At 44.7% G+C, this 21,766-nt stretch overlaps 1 protein-coding gene across 2 annotated transcripts in view; it reads right to left on the bottom strand.

Moving 5' to 3' along the window:
- LOC121567558 (A-kinase anchor protein SPHKAP-like) overlaps nucleotides 1-21,766 on the bottom strand; it is a 186,129-nt gene that overhangs the window by 50,469 nt on the left and 113,894 nt on the right. For both annotated transcript variants that reach the window (XM_045217761.1, XM_041877700.2), the window contains exon 2: nucleotides 8,498-8,596. In XM_045217761.1, coding sequence (XP_045073696.1) covers nucleotides 8,498-8,541 — 44 coding nt within the window. In that variant the 5' untranslated portion in view covers nucleotides 8,542-8,596. The remainder of the gene's footprint in view (nucleotides 1-8,497; nucleotides 8,597-21,766) is intronic.

Below are 21,766 nucleotides of genomic sequence, written 5' to 3'. Positions count from 1 at the left end.
AAGGCACATGACAGCACCGCTGGAGTTTTTCAAAAAGGCACGTGAAAGTCTCTGAGATTATAAATCAAAAGATTCTGTTGTCTGACGAGACAAAAAAATTGAACTGTTTGGCTTGAATGCAAAGTGAATGTGAAAATCCTTGAGTGGCCCAGCCAAAGCACAGACTTGAATCCCATTGAAAATATGTGGAAAGATTGCTGTTCACCACTGCTCCCCATCTAACTTAGCAGAGCTTGAGAAGATCTGCAAGGGAGAATGGGAATACTTATGTAATTAGATATGTATGTATTTCATTTTCATTACACACACACACACATACATGCACATATACATGCATGAGTATTGTGTTCATCTTCACTGCACAGTCTGTCCTTCTCCTTTCTTTACAACAACACAAACCCACAATGGTGTACTACCATGATTCAGGTATAAAAACATCAACACAAGCCATTTCTGTCAATTTCTCACTTCTTTGTCATTGAACATTGAACATGTGTGTGCATGCTGTATGTGAGAAGTCATTTGAGGCTATAAAGCCATAACAGGGCTCAGTCTGCAGTTCAGAACCTCATCAACTAATCATTCAGCGATCAGTTTCTAAGCTGAGGAGGAAACACGCTAGACGGCCATGCAGAACTTAATTAAGGTTTAGTATTAACACGGAAACCAAATGGAATATATGAAGAAAAAAAGAAATATATATATATGCACTCACTAACTGTAAGTCGCTCTGGATAAGAGCGTCTGCTAAATGACTTAAATGTAAATGTAAATGAATATCAGGTTGCTTTGACTCCCCAATTCAATTGTTGTCTTTCTAACAGGCTACCACCTCATATCCAAGAGCAGCCAGTGGTTTCATTATGCTGCCGACCGTGTAGCAATAAAACGGAATGCTCCCTTTAAATGTTAACCAAGCTCACTAAAATATTGTAGGCAGTCATGGTGTGTGTCCCAAATGGCACCCTATTCCCTATATAGTAATAGTGCCCTACTTTTGACCAGGGTGCATAGGGCTCTGGTCAAAAGTAGTGCACTATATTGGGAATAGGGTGCCATTTGAGACGTAGCACGGACACAGCAAATTAGGCTGTAGTCTTTCAATGCACTGCGAAAACACATTGTAATAAACATGTCTGAAATGTGACACTAACGTGCATAATTGCAATGGCATATCAGATCGTTAACATTCTGGAAAGAAGAAAATAGCTTTCAGTTACAGAGAGGAAATGCAGCTGGGATGTGGTACAGCCGATCTCCCGTTATTATGATGAATCTAATCAGGAATTAATGCTATTTCTTCATCAGTACATGTTTGTGCTGCTGCTGCCTCCAAGCCCCATCCTTGGAGATGGATATAATATCCAGTATACACGGGTGGTGTGTGTGTGTGTGTCTGTGTGTGCGTATTTATGTGATTTGTGTGCGTATGTGTGTGCGTGTGTGATTTGTGTGTGTGTGTGCGTGTACACGGTTGTACACATGTGTGTGACCTGACTGACAAGGCCTGGTATCTGTTGTTAATACAATATGGAGGGAGTGAGTCACTGTGCTCGCCTTAGAAACCTTGAATGTTGACCAATTTACAGAGGTTTCTGAGGGAGTTATATATTTGTTATACTGTACATGTTAGCAGGTTTTATCAAAGTCAACAGGACGAGTCTCACTGGTAGAGTAGATTTAAAACATGACAAAGTAATGGAATAGTCATGTTTACAAGCAGGTGTTTTATTCCCATCAAGCTCTCACAGTCTCACGTCAGAATTAGACGTTCTTCCATGTTTCTCAAATGTCAAATTTCGAAGTTTTTCGAAACATCAAATTTCAAAGTCTTTGGTTACTTCTCTGTATCATTCCAAGGTTAAGTTTAGGCATTAACTCCAAATGGTTAAGGTATGGGTTAAGGTTTGGGATAGGCTTAAAACAAAAATATCAGAAACAACTTTCGAACAAGCAACCTTTGGAACCAGAGGCAGATGCTTATGCCCATCCACAACACTGTAGCAAAACCAAAGCCTACTTAAAGGTAACAGTGCTCACCGCCGCCCCTAGTGGACGGTTTCCACGTCATCTCCCGACGTCCTCAGACATGGATGCCTGTTTATTCCACATGGCACGACATTATGAATTCTACCTCTGTCTCCCTCTGTTTGGCTGGGCCAAAAACAGTTGTAAGTCATCCACATCCTCTTCCAAATACCCTTGTATACATGGCCATCAGACATGAGCATATTCCCCCCACACACACACACTCAACCACCCACCTACAACTGCTCCAATGCAGCTATCCCCTCTCCCCCTTCTCCTCCAGTAGGTCAATTCTCACATTCCTACCTTCTCACAACTCCCTAAACGCTCCCTTGCGCGATAACCCGCCCACCCTCTCTGCCCCGCTCCCTTCCCCTGTGTGTCTCCCAGTGGTCAGTGTCTCTGCAGCCTGCAGCATACAAGCAGTGCCAGGGGGGCTGGCATGGAGCCAAGGGAGGCAGAGCGCTGAGCAGCCAGCCTACCTGCAGGCCCAAAACACTACCAGAGGCACTCTGCTCACTGTCCATCGGTCCCACCTCTACTCTGATTAGTGGGACAGACAGGGTTTGTTTTTGTCGAAAATCTCCCGCTGAGAGAAATAGGGAGGTGTGTACAAAGCCGGTGTATGTGTGTGTGTGTGTGTGTGTGTGTGTGTGTGCGTGCTTGCGTGCGAGTGCATGTGTCTCTGTGTGCATGTGTGTGTGTGGTGGTTGGTCTGCCCTGACTAAAGTAAGCGTTCCACATGAACACTGCCCAGAAAGAAAAAGCTTAGAGGTGTCGAGTGCAGTCGGATGTCGAGTACAGGTAACAGGGCAAAACAGAATTAAACAGAGCAAGAAAGCAATCAACAGAGAGAGATTTGGCTCTGTCCCAAATTGTCATATTCCATATTACGTCTCTGGTCAAAAGTAGTGCACTACTGTATATGGAATAGGGTGTCATTTGCATACGCAGACCCTATACACTACCATGGACCACTAGCATGAAAGTTATCCAGAATAAGGGTTTAGGGTTCTGAAAAGAGTTAAGAATAAGGCAAGGAGCCAGGGATTAGGCTTTGAAAATGGGTCTGGATATAAGGGTTTATTTTAGAGTCCTGAGATGTGATACATTAATTAGTTTCCTTTTACAGATAATAGAAGTTCTCATCCAGTAGACTGTAGCGCTCTGAAAGGCCTGAAGAGTCACTCACACAAGACAATGGTGAGAGATCGGTCTGAGCTGGAGTATGGTGCTGGAGGTTGCTGGAGGTCACAGTCTATTTGTGTGTTTGTATTTGTGTACACGCACACACACACACACACACACACACACACACACACACACACACACACACACACACACACACACACACACACACAGGCTTGCAAGCACACACACACGCCAGCCTGAAATCTGATCAAGCATTTCTCAGGAGAGGAAATGACTCTAGCCTTTATGAGGCAGATCGAAATCATCACTTATTTCTCAGGTGTGTCAATTACATGTGTCTTAGGAAACAGGATAGAGTCTTCCACTAGCCCTCTCCAAGACTTAATTAGCAAACACTGCTAAATTATTAATTGCCTGCGAATGGGTGGGTGGTGGATGTCTGGACAAAAGTTATGTCTTAATACTGTTTTCCATTGGACACGTGCTGATTATGGTACAAAACAACAGCAAAGCCAGGAGGGGTGAATTAAGCCCAACAGAGACATTATAGAACTAAAGACTTCCGTAGTTAAAAAATTCATAAAGAAATGGAAAAGTCATATAATGGCGCTGGTCGTAAACAGTGTGATCAACGTTGTTCGCCGTGCAGGAGAGAGGGAAGGAGTGGAGCTAAATTTAGCCCCAGTTGCCGCTGCATGCATCGCGTCGTCCGGTGAGAAACTGATATTCCCGTTTGTTAGTATAATTTATTGAAATCTTGTGACAGCGTCATGACTGCAGGAGAGGGGTCTTTCCATTCTCGCTGCTCAGGAGGCATGAAATCAGACAGCACAGCAAGTCTGTGGTTGGATGACACACACACACACACACACACACACACTGGGAGTGAGAATATTAATCTAAGGGGAACATATGTCCAACGAGGCACTGACTCACTCCCTGTTCTGTCCTCTAAAGAGTTAAGTTTTCCATTCCACCCTCCTTTTGTTTGCTTTGTTTACATTCACTTCCTATTGTGTGTTAGTGTTTGTGTTGACGTCTGATACGGGTCCGGTAATGTGTATTGTCCACGTCTCAGTGCCTCACTGTAAATACATATTGGATTTTATGTGATTCTCTTCTCTTGGCAAGGGAGGGGGTTGGCTAAATGCAAACCCGCAGAGGCACAATTTTTATTATGGATTAAAATTCTAATAATGTTCTTGGGACTGACTGTTTATCTCTGTGACTGGAGAGAGAAGGGAGAGAGAGAGAGAGAGAGAGAGAGAGAGAGAGAGAGAGAGAGAGAGAGAGAGAGAGAGAGAGAGAGAGAGAGAGAGAGAGAGAGAGAGAGAGAGAGAGAGAGAGAGAGAGAGAGAGAGAGAGAGAGAGAGAGAGAGAAAAAAAGAGGGAAAGAGGTGATAGGATGTCCAGCAGCATATGACTGATGCTCTAGTGCAGGGTTCCCCAACTGGCGAATTTGGCCTTCGGGTGACTTTACTTGGCCCCCCCCCCCAAGTTTTCAGAGCAAAAAAAAACGTTTTATAAGATTCAGAAATGTTGGACATAAAAGACTGTAAAAACACCAGCAAATCAGCTCCAAGTGATTTAAATTCTTCCCACGCATAATAGATATATGTGATTGAATACAAATGTAAGCAAGGTTTGAAATAATTATGTAGTCAAATATAATATCTGTTTCGGCTTCTTGTGGTCAATTTGCAGACTACAATGTTCCGGCCCCTGAATATCCGCTCAAGAAAAACCATCCCGCGGCTGAATGTACACTGAACAAAAATATAAACGCAACATGTGAAATGTTGGTCCCATGTTTCATGAGCTGAAATAAAAAATCCCAGAAATGTGCACAAATTTGTTTATATCCTTGTTAGTGAGCATTTCTCCTTTGCCAAGATAATCCATCCACCTGACAGGTGTGGCATATCAAGAAGCTAATTAAACAGCATGATCATTACACAGGTGCACCTTGTGCTGGGGACAATAAATGGCCACTTTAAAATGTGCAGTTTTGTTGAACAACACAATGCCACAGACATTTCAAGTTTTGAGGGAGCGTGCAATTTGCATGCTGACTGCAGAAATGTCCACCAGAGCTGTTGCCAGAGAATTGAATGTTCATTTCTGTACCATAAACTGCCTCCAACGTCGTTTTAGAGAATTTTTCAGTACCTCCAACCAGCCTCACAACCGCAGACCAAGTGTAACCACCCCAGCCCAGGACCTCTACATGGACCTCTCTTCACCAGCCCAGGACCTCTACACATCCCAGGACCTCTCTTCACCTGTGGGATCGTCTGGGGGGTTCCTTATATGAACTGTAACTCAATAAAATCTTTGAATTTGTTGTATGTTGCGTTTATTTTTTTGTTCAATATAGTTGATGATCCCTGCTCTAGTGAGACAGAAGGGTGAGCTCTCTCCCTGCCATCAATTAACCACTCTCCTCTTCTCTCCTCTCCTCTCCCATCCTCTCCTCCCCCTCAGGTAAAAGGACCAGAGTCCATCTCAACTCTATTCACGTGAAACCCATCCACGTCGGCTGCTGCCTCTGGGCTCCAGTGTAAGAGTGTGTTAAACATGTGCTCTACCTGCTACTGAGGATCAGTGTGTGAGTCAGTGTGCTGTGTGCCAGGAGCAGATGGCCAGAGCCAGGGCTTCCCAGACATCCTGCTGTCTGAGCAGGCCACTCAACACAAACTGTCTCCTTCAATAGAGATATGGACAAAACTACTAAGCATCTGCTAGGGAGTTTGTGTGTGTGTGTGTGTGTGTGTGTGTGTGTGCGAATGTGTGTGTTTGTGCATGCGCACTTGTATGTGCCTGTGTGTGTGTGTGTGTGTGTATGTGTCTCCAAGCATTACTCTTAACTGCGATATGAGCCTAGCGGATCTTGGCTTACTTCAGAGGAACACTAAACTAGAGACGGACCAAAACGAAGCGCCAGTGTTAGTACCTATACACAGACACACTCATCTCATTACCCGACATGCAAACCCAATATAACTTCAACGAGGAGACATTACAACCTCAATCAATGACAGTCTAGACAGATATAAAAATAAAACCAGTTCCCTGATGTGAGAGGATGAAAGACAGAGGAGAAAGGAGAGAGAGACTGAGAGAGGCAGAAGGAGAGAGATAAGGTGAAGTAGAGAGAGAGATAGAGAAGGAAAGAAAGAAATGGGAGAGTAAAAGAGAGACATAAAGAGAGAGAGGACAAGCTCTGACTTACAGCTGGTGCTGAGCGGGAGCCCAGTGCAGCCAGTCACATCTCCTCCTGATTACTGCAACCATCCCCCATCACGCCTCCAGGACACTGATTACACACCAGCACACTTACCCAACCAAACCCCCCGGGCCCCTTCTAACTAGGCCCCTCTCCCCCCAAACAGCCCACTTGCAGCCCTCTCCCCTATCCCGTCAGGCAGCCCTCTCCCCTATCCCGCCAGGCAGCCCTCTCCCCTATCCTGTCAGGCAGCGCTCTCCCCTATCCCGTCAGGCAGCCCTCTCCCCTATCCTGTCAGGCAGCCCTCTCCCCTATCCTGTCAGGCAGCCCTCTCCCCTATCCTGTTAGGCAGCCCTCTCCCCTATCCCGTCAGGCAGCCCCCTCCCCTATCCCGTCAGGCAGACCTCTCCCCTATCCTGTCAGGCAGCCCTCTCCCCTATCCTGTCAGGCAGCCCTCTCCCCTATCCTGTCAGGCAGCCCTCTCCCCTATCCTGTTAGGCAGCCCTCTCCCCTATCCCGTCAGGCAGCCCCCTCCCCTATCCCGTCAGGCAGACCTCTCCCCTATCCTGCAGGTACAGGGGGCTGCAGTTGCTACCAGTTCCCTAAGGATCTCACGCTACAAACATTGATGCTAATGTTTCCTGTCAGACATGAAGCGGCTCATTCATCACACACTCACGTCACAATCAGGGAGAAAGGGACCTTTACACCATCATTGGTTAAGATCATAGCGCACCTCGTCTCCCAAAAGACAGTAGAAATGATCAGACATCAGACACTCATCAAATAGCAGTTGTTTCTCATTAACACAAATAATGTAAAATAACTCAATAACCTGTGTTTGACCTCGAATATTGAATGAGTCGATATCGGGACAAAGGAAATGACCATGTGATATCTGTATATTTTCGAGTCAAATCAAGTTATCTCCGGATATTACCCTTTCCCTGGATATGGCCCCTTTCCCAGTGGTGGGTTAGCCTATCATCAACACACCTGTCTCTGCTTCTCCTGTTTCTCTACGGTGGGGAGATATACTCACATCCCATTACCCAATGATCCCCAAAACAGACAGGCATCAGTGCCATCATCAGTGCTGCTTACACCTGCCCACAATAACTACATTCTTCCTTCCTCCTCCTCAACAGCCCTAGTCCTGCCTTTGTCTGGGTCTAGGTCTGGGTCTGGGTCTAGGGATTTGTGTGCTCAGTCAGCAGGTACTGTAGGCAGACAGGCAGACAGACAGACTGACAGGCAGACAGGCAGATAGACACGCAGACAAACAGACAGACAGGCAGCCAGGCAGACAGACAGACAGACAGACAGACAGACAGGCAGCCAGGCAGACAGGCAGACAGACATACAGACAGACAGGCAGACAGACAGACATTAGCCTTTTATGACCCACCTCTGCCTCTGAGAAGTGCTGGCCTTATCATTTTCATCTCTCTCTCTCTCACTCTCTCTCCCTCTCTACCTCCCCCCTCCCTCCCTCCTTCCCTTCCTCCCTCCCTCCCTGAAGTAGCCTTGCCTAGTCCATGATAAATGGAGGCAATTTAGGGCCTGGTTCAATCAGATCCGCTTTAGCAGAAATCCGCATAGCTGATGTTTTGATGGTGTCGGAGGTGGAACTGCGTTAGAGCTATTAAATCGACAATGGCTCCCGGCATTATACTTAAGCTGACATTGCCATTGGCTGCACGGCGTCGCATTGAGATAAATCCCATGCAGCCTTGTTTACAAGTTCGAACACTGGAATGTGAGATGTAATCTACACCTTGATGAAGCTGATAGAAATCCTCATTATTTAGTTGAATGATTTTCAATTTGAGCGTCACTGATTGAAGGCCTTAGTGTAGTCATCATGCCCAGAGAGCGATGTTGCTGTCACAGGTAGACCTAGAAAGTACTCCACCATGTGGTGTGGTGAGGAAGTTTGCCTATACTGAACACCACCCAAAACTCTCAGCTTTCTAAGCTGTTTACCTTAAAGGTTGTGTTCTGGATACTTTGGAACAATTCAAATCCAGTGAATCACACAATGCAGACTGTCATCCACACCCACACAGTTGAGCAGAGTGTTTCTCTTACCTCTCAGTGAAGTTTCTAAGCACAGTGAAGAGTGACGATAGCATCTCTTAGTTCTTGTCCTCCTTCCTCTCCTCTTTCTCCTAGTGGGGGTTCTTTTGCCTGCAGAGGAAAATATACAAATATAAATGTAAAATACAATTGAATGGTGGATGATAGTGTTTATATTTCACAGACACACACGCAGACACACTCACACACATGAACACACAGAGAGACTGCTATAGATGAAGGCAACAGATGGAACTGTCTTCACCTCTCTTCCACAGCACAGTGGTTTTCCCTTGAGTCATATGGCAGGTGTTTTGCTGTGGCATTATGGGTATGGGAACTTGGGAAGTGGGAAGCACAGCAGTACATCGTCATATACAATACACACATACACACACACACAAACACACACGAACACACACACGCCATCTTATATCAGCACGACTCCAACACCATCATTAAGTTTGCCGACGACACAACAGTGGTAGGCCTTATCACCTACAACGATGACACAGCCTATACAGAGGAGGTCAGAGACCTGGCTGTGTTGTACCAGGATAATAACAACCTCTCCCGCAACGTGATCGCAAGGAGATGATTGTGGACTACAGGAAAAAAAATAGGACTGAGCACGCCCCCATTCTCATCGACAGGGCTGTAGTGGAACAGGTTGAGAGCTTCAAGTTCCTTGGTGTCCACATCACCAACAAACTATCATGGTCCAAACACACCAAGACAGTTGTGAAGAGGGCACGACAAATCCTATTCCCCCTCAGGAGACTGAAAAGATTTGGCATGGGTCCTCAGATCCTCAAAAAGTTCTACAGCTGAACCATCGAGAGCATCCTGACTGGTTGCATCACCACCTGGTATGGCAACTGCTCAGCCTTTGACCGCAAGGCACTACAGAGGGTAGTGCGTACGGCCCAGTACATCACTGGGGCCAAGCTTCCTGCCATGCAGGACCTCTATACCAGGCGGTGTCAGAGGAAGGCCCTCAAAATTGTCAAAGACTGCAGCCACCCTAGTCATAGACTGTTCTCTCTGCTACCGCACGGCAAGCGGTACCGGAGCGCCAAGTCTAGGTCCAGAAGGCTTCTTAACAGCTTCTACCCCCAAGCCATAAGACTCCTGAACAGCTACCCATGGCTACCCGGACTATTTGCATTGTCCTTTGGGTAGTGGACCATTCTTGATACACACGAGAAACTGTTGAGTGTGAAAAACCCAGCAGCATTGCAGTTCTGGATACATTCAAACCAGTGTGCCTGGCACCTACTACCATACCCTGTTCAAAGGCACTTAAATATTTTGTCTTGCCAATTCACCCTCTGAATGGCATACATACACAATCCATGTCTCAATTGTCTCAAGGCTTAAAAATCCTTCTTTAACCTGTCTCCTCCTCTTCATCTACACTGATTGAATTGGATTTAACAAGTGACATCCATAAGGGGCATAGCTTTCACCTGGATTCACCTGGTCAGTCTATGTCATGGAAAGAGCAGGTGTTCCTAATATTTAGTTACCTCAGTGTATGTTGATGAGAAGACTAGATATTGTAGGTTGTTTTCCCTTTTAGTGTAATGGTGACTCTAACCCAAATCCACAGTATTTCCATGGTAAACATAGCCTAAAGGCTAGCTCAGTTGGTAGAGCATGGTGCTTGTAATGCCAGGATAGTGGATTCGATTCTTGCTACCACCCATATGTAAAAATGTATGCACGCATGACTGTAAGTTGCTTTAGATAAAATCGTCTGCTAAATGGCAAAAAGTTGGTACAAGTTTAAGTGCATAGCAATGGCACAGTACAATGACTAAACTCATTAGACATAGCTCAGCCTATCATGCAGAAGCAAACAGTCACTGTGCACAATTAAGAAGTCACCACACATTGTAATGAGGTCGCCATGCACAATGATAAAGTAATAAGACACATATTAATGAGGTCAGGGCACACAGTGATGACTTTGTTAGGTGCGCTGAAGGAGCCACTGTACTCAGTTATGGCTTCCTCCAACACAGCAATGGGGTCACAACCTTTCTGATGGATACTGAGGAGGAGAGTGCTTGATTCAAAAATGGTCTTTCGTTTGAGATCCAATCCAACCACTGATCGCTTTCAGTCGCTCTCGTAAGGCAGCTGATATACAAACACTTAGAAAAGGTTTTCCTGGTAACAGCGATCATCTTAGTTGCAGACGTTCTCCCTCTTCTTCTCTACTGTCCTCTCCTTTTCTCTCCAATCCTCACCACTCTGAGTGTAAAGAACATCATCTAAACATCTCATCAACTGATCCCTTATTGGCCCTAGTCATCTCCCCTGTGTGCATCAACAAGCTGCTCTCAAGCACCAACCCACACCCCCATAATCAGCCCTTTGCCTTGCTCTTCCAGCCTGTATTACACACACATACACAGGCAGGCAGACAGGCACGCAAGCTCTCCCGATCTGGAATACCTCACCATCAAATGCCGACCCCATTAACTCCAAAGAGAACTGTCATCGAGTATTGTCATGGCTGTTTATTATCCCCCCTCAAGCCGACATCACGGTGGCACTTAAGGAACTATATGGGACTTTGAGTAAGCTGGAAATCGCATATCCTGAGGCTGTATTTGTTGTACTGGGGACTTTAATTGACTATCTAAGGAAATTTGTCCCGAAATTCCACCAACCAACCCCCCCTTTTTGGCAAATCAGATCACGCCTCCATCCTGCTCCTCCTCCCATAGGCAGAAATTAAAGCAGGAAGCACCAGTCTGTTCAACGTTGGTCTGACCAATCAGAATCCATGCTACAAGAGATGTTCCGGGTCACCTCTGGGAATAACATAGACGACTACACTGACTCTGTCCCTGGTTCATCAAGAAGTGCATAGAGGTTGTTGTTCCTACAGTGACGATTAGAACATATCCAAACCAAAAATGTGGCTAGATGGCCACGAACATCCGCATGAAAGTGCGAACCTCCGCATTTAACCACGGTAAGGTGACTGGGAACATGGACGAGTACAAACAGACCAGCTATGACCTCCGTAAGTAAATCAAAGAGGCAAAAATACATTACAAGGACATAGTGGAGTCGCAATTCAATGGCTCAGACACGAGACACGTGGCAGGGACTTCAGACAATCACGGATTGTAAAGGTAAAACCAGCCACGTCGTGGACACTGATGCTCCACTCCCAGAAAAAACGTAACACATTCTTCGCCCGCTTCGAGGAAAACAACACAGAGCCGCCGTCGTGGGCCCCCGCTGCCATCGAGGACTGCGGGCTCCCGATCTCTGAAGCCAACGTGAGTAGGACTTTCTAGCGTGTTAACCCTCTCAAGGCGGCATACCAATCCGCATCCTCAGTGCATGCGCAGACCAGCTGGCTGGAGTGTTTACGGACGTATTCAACCTTTCCCTATCTCAGTCTGTTGTCCTCACTTGCTTCAAGACGTCAACCATTGTCCCTGTACCCAAGTAAGCTAAGGTAACTGAACTAAATGACAATCGCCCCGTAACACTCACCTCTGAAATCATGAAGTGCTTTGAGAGTCAAGGATCATACCCCTCCATCATGCCCAACACCCTAGACCCACTACAATTTGCATACCACCCCAACAAATCCACAGATGACGCAATCGCCATTGCACTGCACACCACCCTATCTCACCTGGACAAGAGGAATACCTATGTGAGAATTCTGTTAATCGACTACAGCTCTGCTTTCAACACCATAGCGCCCTCTAAGCTTGTCACTAAGCTCAGGGCCCTGGGTCTGAACTCCTACCTGTGCAAATGGGTCCTAGGCATCCTGACGAACTGACCCCAGGTGGTGAGGGTAGTCAAAAATACCTCTGCCACGCTGATCCTCAACACGGGGGCCCCCAGGAGTGTGTGCTCAGCCCCCTCCTGTACTCACTGTTCACCCATGACTGTGTGGCTACGCATTACGCACTACTCCAACTCAATCATCAAGTTTGCTGATGACAAGATAGTGTCAGGCCTGATTACCAACAACAACGAGACAGCCGAAAATATATAATAATATGCCATTTAGCAGACGCTTTTATCCAAAGCGACTTACAGTCATGCGTGCATACATTTTTTTTTTTTGTGTATGGGTGGTCCCGGTGATCGAACCCACTACCTTGGCGTTACTAGCGTCGTGCTCTACCAGCTGAGCTACAGTGAGTTGTTTACTGTATTCTCGACATAGCTCATCCTAATATACTGTAGCTACCACTGTACATACCATTTTCTTTCCAAATTATATACTGTCTATACACACCACGTATTTATATTCTGGATTCTGACACATACTCACTCTAATTGTTACTTTCTACTCTGGATTGTTACTTGGGCTCGTTCTGTAATTTCTTGAATTCTTGATGAGATTTTATTTATTTATTTGTATTGTATTTGCAAGACGTTCTACTGCACTGTTGAAACTAGTAACACAAGCATTTCGCTGCACCTGCTATAACAAATCTATGTATGTGACCAATTTGATTTGATTTGATTTGACACACACACACCCCTCTGTCTGCATCATCATCGCTCCAACATCCTCATCAATGGCAACATCAAAACTGTTTAATCAGCCCGCCATGGCCCTTTTGACCCCTGCCTTTCTTCCTTTAAAGATCTCATCAGAGAGACAGAGATGAAGGGGCGCTCTTTAAACCAACTCTTCTAAACCGGAAGATGAGTCAGACAGAGATATAGAGCGAGTGGCGATTAGAACTAACCTTGGCCGGTAATACATACACACACACCACGTGCACAAACACACAAATGCATACGTGCATACTCACAGTCTTGCCTGAGCATACATACTCTCTCACACACACACACACACACACACACACACACACACACACACACACACACACACACACACACACACACAAATACACACCACACTCACACACACACACACACACACACACACACACACACACACACACACACTGATGTATTGTATGACGAGGTTCACAAGACGCCGTGCAAGGGATTATGGGTAATTAGCTAGCCCCATGGCCCTCTTCTTAATGATGGGAAAGCTGGCAGTGTCTAAACAGTGGAAAGGTCTCGCTTTGATGCCACACTCAATCTCCAACAGGGCCAGATCCTTCTCACACCATCCACACACACAAAGAAACACAGATATGAGACAGGGATGAAGAGATGGAGAGAAGGAAACAGAGGTAGAGAGCAGGAGAAAGGAATAGACAGGCAGAGGGTTAAAAGCTAGAGAGAATGGTAGAAAGAGGGGGAGATACACTAAGAGAGAGAGCGAGAGAGAAAGAGAGGGAGAGAAAGTGGGAAAAGAGGGAGTGAGAAAGATGTGAAAGAGGAGGGAGAGAGTGATGCAGCTGTGTGCTCCTTAATCTCCCGTCATGTGTACTCAGTCATCCAGGACATGTGATGATGACAGGTCAAGTCATGTCAAGTAACAGGTGGGCATCAGAGCGCAGTGAAACAATGCATGCTGGGAGGCATAAGGGTGAATTGGAATTAGCCTCTGGTTCAGGGCCTACATTGTGTGTGAGCATGCATGTGTGTGTGCGTTTCTTAGCTGAAAAGAGGGGGGCTTGGGTGTCCCAAATGTCGAATGGATTTACACTGCTACCAGACTGAATCATCAACAGTTATGGTACAGACACACAGAGAAATCTGACTGCCGATAGGTACAGTAGGAGGACGTTCCTTCTCTTGCTAGAACAAAATACTTCCCTGCTGTGTACCAACCTGGTACCGATGAACCTGCCGTCTCTATATGTAGAATTGCAATGCTCGTCATTGGCCGAGAACTTGGCTTTAAGACAATCAGAGAGCACAAACCTCCAAGTGGGGGACCCGACAGAAGTGACATACATATTTTACATCTATCTAAGGAGTTTTGTGCATGAAGAAGGATTGATAATATGTACCTGCTCATTAGTTAGCTAGCTAGCTAACTTTAGCTTGCTAACTGAATCAGGCAGTCACAGACACTTCATATGAAATGAATGGTGTTGTAAGTGCAGCACAATGCACACAACACTAAATGCTTTACCAAGATAGCTATCTAGCAAGATGATTAAGAAATTATTTTGTTCAATCTCCATTATCCCATACTGCCAGTGCTAGTTCGCTGGCTGGTTAGCATTGTCATTTAGCAAAACATAGCTAGCTAGCTACTCCACAAATTATTGACAGCTAACAGGCAGCTGCTTCATTCAAAAACGAATCCAATGTCATTTAATTATAATGTTGCTAGCCACGCTGGTTATCTAGTTGTGGCCATCTGGTTAGTATCAACAAGGGCTTAGTGCATATTCTATCTAGCTAGCAACAACAGCGCATCTTGCTAGTTAGCTTACATTAGCTACAGCAGACACAAGCCAAACATGCTACTGCCACCTTGTGGCCTGGAGTATTTAAACGACGCAAATCGGAGGTGAAACTGTTATATGAGAACAACAAAAAGTTAACTGATGACACTTTGGGCAGATGTGCTAAGCAGCTATTGGCAGTCAGGTTTCTCAGTGTGTCTGACATTTAGGGAGCTAGCCGGAGACTCCCGCCTTCTGGATTTACGGATGTACGGAGTGTAGAGTAGTGTGTACACTTATTACTATGAAATTATTAAAACGGGGCACCAGTCCAGTATTGGACAAAAATTGTATTCTAAGAATACCTGCCTTAGGAGTTACTTGAGCACTAACTCTATAAGACTAAAATTAGAACAATAGTCATTAATTGATTTATCTAAAGGTATGAATTCTTTGAGAATCAATTGGAGCTTACTTCACCAAAATAAAAGACAAACACAATTATTTTATACCATCAACATTTAGTGTAAAATATTTACAAACATAATGATCATAGAAAAAGATAGTGAGTAGCGTGAAAGATGAGAAAAAACCTCAAGATATCAGATTATTAGGAGTGTTATACTCAGTCTGTGGGCAGAGTCTTTGATCCTTGGCTCTGGGTAGGCCTCATGGAGGAGAACAAAGAGCTGTTTGTCCTTTCTTATTGCTCTTTGCTCTGCCTGAATTCTGATTTTCTTCTCCTTCTTTCCTTGAAGAAGGTTAGCTTAAGTGTACCGTTCAGGCTACACTAGCTCTTTAAAGTCTTATGTCTTCTTCTGAGACTGTTTAGTGGACTATTCCGTCCCAATTTCTGTACTGAATGACAGGTACTATTCCCTAAAAGGTACTCCCCCCCTGAGTACTTATTCGCTAAAAGGTACTAACTTCCCTAACTTATCAGTTACCAGTTCTTGCCATTAAATACCAGCCCCTCATATGACTATTGGGCAGCCTCGGATATACAGTAGGTGCAAGTTGGTAGCACTGATATTCTCGGCCATGTACATAAGCTTACAGTAGGCCTACGTTGACTCCAGATTGCAGGCCTTCCTGAGACTTAAGCGAAGCAATCGGCTAGGTATTGCTCTGTTCCATCTGTTATGGGCAGCCTAGCTGTTTGGAGAAGAGGGTGCTTTCTGTATCCTTAAGTGTCAATGCATGCAAAGACCTTTGAAAGGTTTGAATCCTTTTTTAATGTAATGTGAGTTGTGGATTCAAATAAAGTGTGTGTGTGTGTGTGTGTGTGAAATATAGAGAGTGAAAAGTTGGTATCTTTCACTCACTGCTCCCAAGAAACTGTGTTAAAGCAATGCTTTCCATTTTTGTTGCCTTTGGCCTAAAGCAACATTGAGTTTCTCAGTACAGTGCTCAAACCGCTCTGAGTGTCTGAGTACGTCAGAGTCCTTTGCTCAAGAGTTGAAACACTGCTGAACTAAGAGAAGAAAGATAAATATGTAAAATATGTAAAAATATATAAATAAAAATCCACAAACTGTTAACAACAAATTCGAAGCATACAAAACATAATGAAACATCTCCGCTCTGTCTGTCTGTCTGTCTGTAAGTTGTTGTGGTGTCGAGGAGCAAAGTGATTACAGATAGAGGGATGGGAGGATGGGAAGAGAGAAGAGGAGAGGGTTAGGGGTTCTGCTAATTCACAAGTCGCTGTGGAATCGTGATGACAGCTCAGCATAATCAAATTAACCAGCCCCACTGGTTAACCATTAACCAGCCCCACTGGCAGTCTGAGTGAACTCACTCCACAGTAGCATGATAGAGACAGGAAGCCACCTCACTGTCACATACTGTATCTACAGTGGGGGAAAAAAGTATTTAGTCAGCCACCAATTGTGCAAGTTCTCCCACTTAAAAAGATGAGAGAGGCCTGTAATTTTCATCATAGGTACACGTCAACTATGACAGACAAATTGAGGGAAAAAAATCCAGAAAATCACATTGTAGGATTTTTAATGAATTTATTTGCAAATTATGGTGGAAAATAAGTATTTGGTCACCTACAAACAAGCAAGATTTCTGGCTCTCACAGACCTGTAACTTCTTCTTTAAGAGGCTCCTCTGTCCTCCACTCGTTACCTGTATTAATGGCACCTGTTTGAACTTGTTATCAGTATAAAGACACCTGTCCACAACCTCAAACAGTCACACTCCAAACTCCACTATGGCCAAGACCAAAGAGCTGTCAAAGGACACCAGAAACAAAATTGTAGACCTGCACCAGGCTGGGAAGACTGAATCTGCAATAGGTAAGCAGCTTGGTTTGAAGAAATCAACTGTGGGAGCAATTATTAGGAAATGGAAGACATACAACACCACTGATAATCTCCTTCGATCTGGGGCTCCACGCAAGATCTCACCCCGTGGGGTCAAAATGATCACAAGAACGGTGAGCAAAAATCCCAGAACCACACAGGGGGACCTAGTGAATGACCTGCAGAGAGCTGGGACCAAAGTAACAAAGCCTACCATCAGTAACACACTACGCCGCCAGGGACTCAAATCCTGCAGTGCCAGACGTGTCCCCCTGCTTAAGCCAGTACATGTCCAGGCCCATATGAAGTTTGCTAGAGTGCATTTGGATGATCCAGAAGAGGATTGGGAGAATGTCATATGGTCAGATGAAACCAAAATATAACTTTTTGGTAAAAACTCAACTCGTCGTGTTTGGAGGACAAAGAATGCTGAGTTGCATCCAAAGAACACCATACCTACTGTGAAGCATGGGGGTGGAAACATCATGCTTTGGGGCTGTTTTTCTGCAAAGGGACCAGGACGACTGATCCGTGTAAAGGAAATAATGAATGGGGCCATGTATCGTGAGATTTTGAGTGAAAACCTCCTTCCATCAGCAAGGGCATTGAAGATGAAACGTGGCTGGGTCTTTCAGCATGACAATGATCCCAAACACACCGCCCGGGCAACGAAGGAGTGGCTTCGTAAGAAGCATTTCAAGGTCCTGGAGTGGCCTAGCCAGTCTCCAGATCTCAACCCCATAGAAAATCTTTGGAGGGAGTTGAAAGTCTGTGTTGCCCAGCGACAGCCCGAAAACATCACTGCTCTAGAGGAGATCTGCATGGAGGAATGGGCCAAAATACCAGCAACAGTGTGTGAAAACCTTGTGAAGACTTACAGAAAACATTTGACCTGTGTCATTGCCAACAAAGGGTATATAACAAAGTATTGAGAAACTTTAGTTATTGACCAAATACTTATTTTCCACCATAATTTGCAAATAAATTCATTAGAAATCCTACATTGTGATTTTCTGGATTTTTTTTTCTCATTTTGTCTGTCATAGTTGACGTGTACCTATGATGAAAATGACAGGCCTCTCTCATCTTTTTAAGTGGGAGAACTTGCACAATTGGTGGCTGACTAAATACTTTTTTCCCCCACTGTATATCAGGCGTGATCGGAAGACTGACTAAATATTGTTTAGTGTTTAGTGGAGGGAGAGAGAGAGAGAGAGAGAGAGAGAGAGAGAGAGATGACCCTAAACATGATGGGATGTTAGTTGCTTAATTAACTCAGGAACCACTGTGTGGAAGCACCTGCTTTCAATATACTTTGTATCCCTCATTTACTCAAGTGTTTGCTTTATTTTGGCAGTTACTTGTATGCAGTGGTGGAAAAAATACCCAATTGTCATACTAAAAGGAAAGATACCTTCATAGAAAATTATTCAAGTAAAAGTGAAAGTCACCCAGTAAAATACTACTTGAGTATAAGTCTTAAAGTATTTGGTTTTAAACATACTTAACTATCAAAAGTAAATGAAATTGCTAAAGTAAAAAGTATAAATAACTTCAAATTCCTTACATTAAAGCGACATTGCAATACAATTCTACTTCATATTAACCATCTCCAGCACCACCCCAACATCAACGTATGTGAAAATGGTGCAAACCAGACGGCACGATTTTCTTGTTTTTTATTTATTTACGGATAGCCAGGGGCACACTCCAACACTCCGAGATAATTTACAAACAAAGCATTTGTGTTTAGTGAGTCTGCCAGATCAGAGGCAGTAGGGATGACCAAGGATGTTCTCTTGGTAAGTGTGTGAATTGGACCATTTTCCTGTCCTGCTAAACATTCTAAATGTAAGAAGTACTTTTGGGTGTCAGGGAAAATGTAGTGGAGTAAAAGTAAAAGTAAAATATAAATAGTAAAGTACAGATACCCCAAACAACTACTTAAGTAGTACTTTAAAGCATTTTTACTTAAGTACTTTACATTACTGACTGTATGTATGCTGCTATTTTGGCCAGGTTTATATTGTAAAATATGTTTTTTATCTCAATGAGACTAACCTGGTAAAATAAAGGTTGATATTAATAAAAATAAATCCAAAATGTCTGCCCCACATTGTAATCCTACCCTTAACATGGACCAACTAGCTCTCGTTATGTCAGTCAAACATATTAGCCTCTGCCCATGCAATGTTTTCTTTACTGTATGCTCTGTCCCCCCTCAACAAGAGAAAGAGAGAGAGAGAGAGAGAGACTGCTACTCAACAGCAACAACATCAACAACAACAGAGCCGTAACTGTCATGGCCGCACTTCACGATGGAAAGTGTTTGTGGCAGACAGGCAGTCTGTGTGTTGACGAGTTGGACTTGAGATGAGTTTCCTTGTGATGCAGGAAGCTTGTCTATCCTGTCAGTCTCATTATCTTCACATAACCACTATACTCCTCCTCCCTCTCTCTCTCTCCCTCTTTCCTTCTCTCCTATATGCAGTGCGCTCCTGACATGCTCTGTGTGTGTATTAATGAAAGAGATTTCTAAATTGGGTTATTGATTATGTGTCTGGCTGCCCATGAAGGACTGTGTACTTTTCTTTAGGAATCAGATCTGGGATGGTGCATTTGTGTTCTGGCTGTGTGGTATTTATCAACACCACTAAAGAACTTAAGAACTCCTGTGAGTTCCTTTGTGTGTGTGTGTGTGTGCACTTCAACTGTGAGAATCATTGTCTGCAGATGGACAGTTTGGCCCTTCTCTCTGTGTTTGCGGGCACACGTGTATGTGTGTACAACCAATTCTCTCAGTCTAAACGTCAATATACTGACACAAAAGCAAAAGTGTGTGTGTATGTGTGTGTGTGCAGTCGTCTAGGTGCTTGCTGGCATCCCACGGTAAATGGAATTTCTAACTCACCGTGAGAACATTAAAGCAGGGGCATGATTGACCTGAAGCAGTGAGAGCACTGAAGTCTGGAACTCAGGTGGTCTAGATCTGATCGTTTAGCTATTGTATTGTGTTGGTGTGGTACACACCCGCAGGCTCTAAGTACTCTCTGGCTTTGTGTGAAGAATAAAGAATATTGGAGAAGAGACTGCAACAGATAACAAAAATAAAAGAACACTTGCTCTGACTCACACAATGCTCTTTCTGTGGTTTTCTCTCTCTTTTTCTCTCTCTACCTCCATCCATCTTCTCCCTCTTTCACACTGCCTCCCTCTCTCTCATCCCACACGCACAGTGGGGAAGGACAGGCTTAGCTTTGCTCCAGCTGCTCCTGCTGGCTCTGAGAAAACGTACATTAATGTCTCCTTACAGTGGGCTACCATTACATTAATGTCTCCTTACAGTGGGCTACCATTACATTAATGTCTCCTTACAGTGGGCTACCATTACATTAATGTCTCCTTACAGTGGACTAACGTTACGTCAACATCTCTCTACAGTGGACTAACGTTACGTCAACATCTCTCTACAGTGGACTAACGTTACATCAACATCTCTCTACAGTGGGCTAACACCGAACCAACATGACATAAATGTCTCCAGCACAGAGCTAACTACTAACGTTAAGCTAAGACCTGTGGGAGGAATGAGGCGTTTGCCTTTCAGAGTTGCTCAGCATCTTGCCATAGAGCCAGAGGGGAGTGCTGCTACCATCTACCATGTTCTTCTACTGACATAACCAAGGCCGTCATGTTAAATGTGTTTTGCTGTTCACTGGTCTCAGTGGCCTTTTATGTACGTAGCATCTTACACTTGTCTCCTGTCTGGAGGGGATATGTTGACGCAAGGTGTAAAAAAAGTTCAGAAGGCGAAAGAGGAGGAAGGGGATTTGACCGTGACTGCACATGCTCAGTCTGTGATATACATGTATATGGAAGTTATGTAAGATCTTCTTCGCAATAGAGGAGTAAAAATGGTTGTGTCTTTGGTGTGTGTGTGTGTGTGTGTATGTGTGCGTGTGTGTGTGTGAGTTTCTGCATGTCTACATGCGTGAATGCTTGTTTGTGTATCTACATGCTTGTGTGCCTGTGTGTGTGTTTCCTCTATTGACACTTAAGCACACACAGAGCACCAGCGGGCCTCCTCAGGTTTATGAAACAGTCCCCCCTCCGGCCCAGCTCCAACCCCCTTCACACCAACCTGCCCTTTCACTGGATGCAAATGAATTTCCCCTCCGAAGGCTACTGACCTTTAGAGTAATATTCACCGGATAGAGAGAGAGCGAGAGATAGAGAGAGAGACCAGGCTAGACTTTAACACTGCGTCCCTCTGTCTGAGTAACCTCTACAGTATATTGAACAGACAGACCCACTGGGCCTCACCTGAGGTAACAGGTGAGACAGAGAAGAGATGCATCCATTAGACAGGTGGATTAGGAGAGGAGAGGAGAGGAGAAGGGAGAAGAGGAGAGGGGAAGGGAGAGGAGGAGAGGAGGAGAGGAGAGGGTAAGGGAGAAGAAGAGAGGTGAGGGGAAGGGATGAGATGAGAGGGAGAAGAAGAGATGAGAGGGGAAAGGAGAAGAAGACAGGAGAGGGGAAGGAAGGAGAGGAGAGGGGAAGGGAGAAGAGGAGAGAAGATGGGAAAGGAGAAGATGAGAGGAGAGGGGATAGGGGAAGGGAGAAGGGAGGAGAAGAGAGGATAGGGAAAGGGAGGA

Source organism: Coregonus clupeaformis, chromosome 6 (genome assembly GCF_020615455.1).
Source record: "Coregonus clupeaformis isolate EN_2021a chromosome 6, ASM2061545v1, whole genome shotgun sequence".
Taxonomy (NCBI): Eukaryota; Metazoa; Chordata; class Actinopteri; order Salmoniformes; family Salmonidae; genus Coregonus; species Coregonus clupeaformis.
This window is presented reverse-complemented; position numbering and strand designations above follow the sequence as displayed.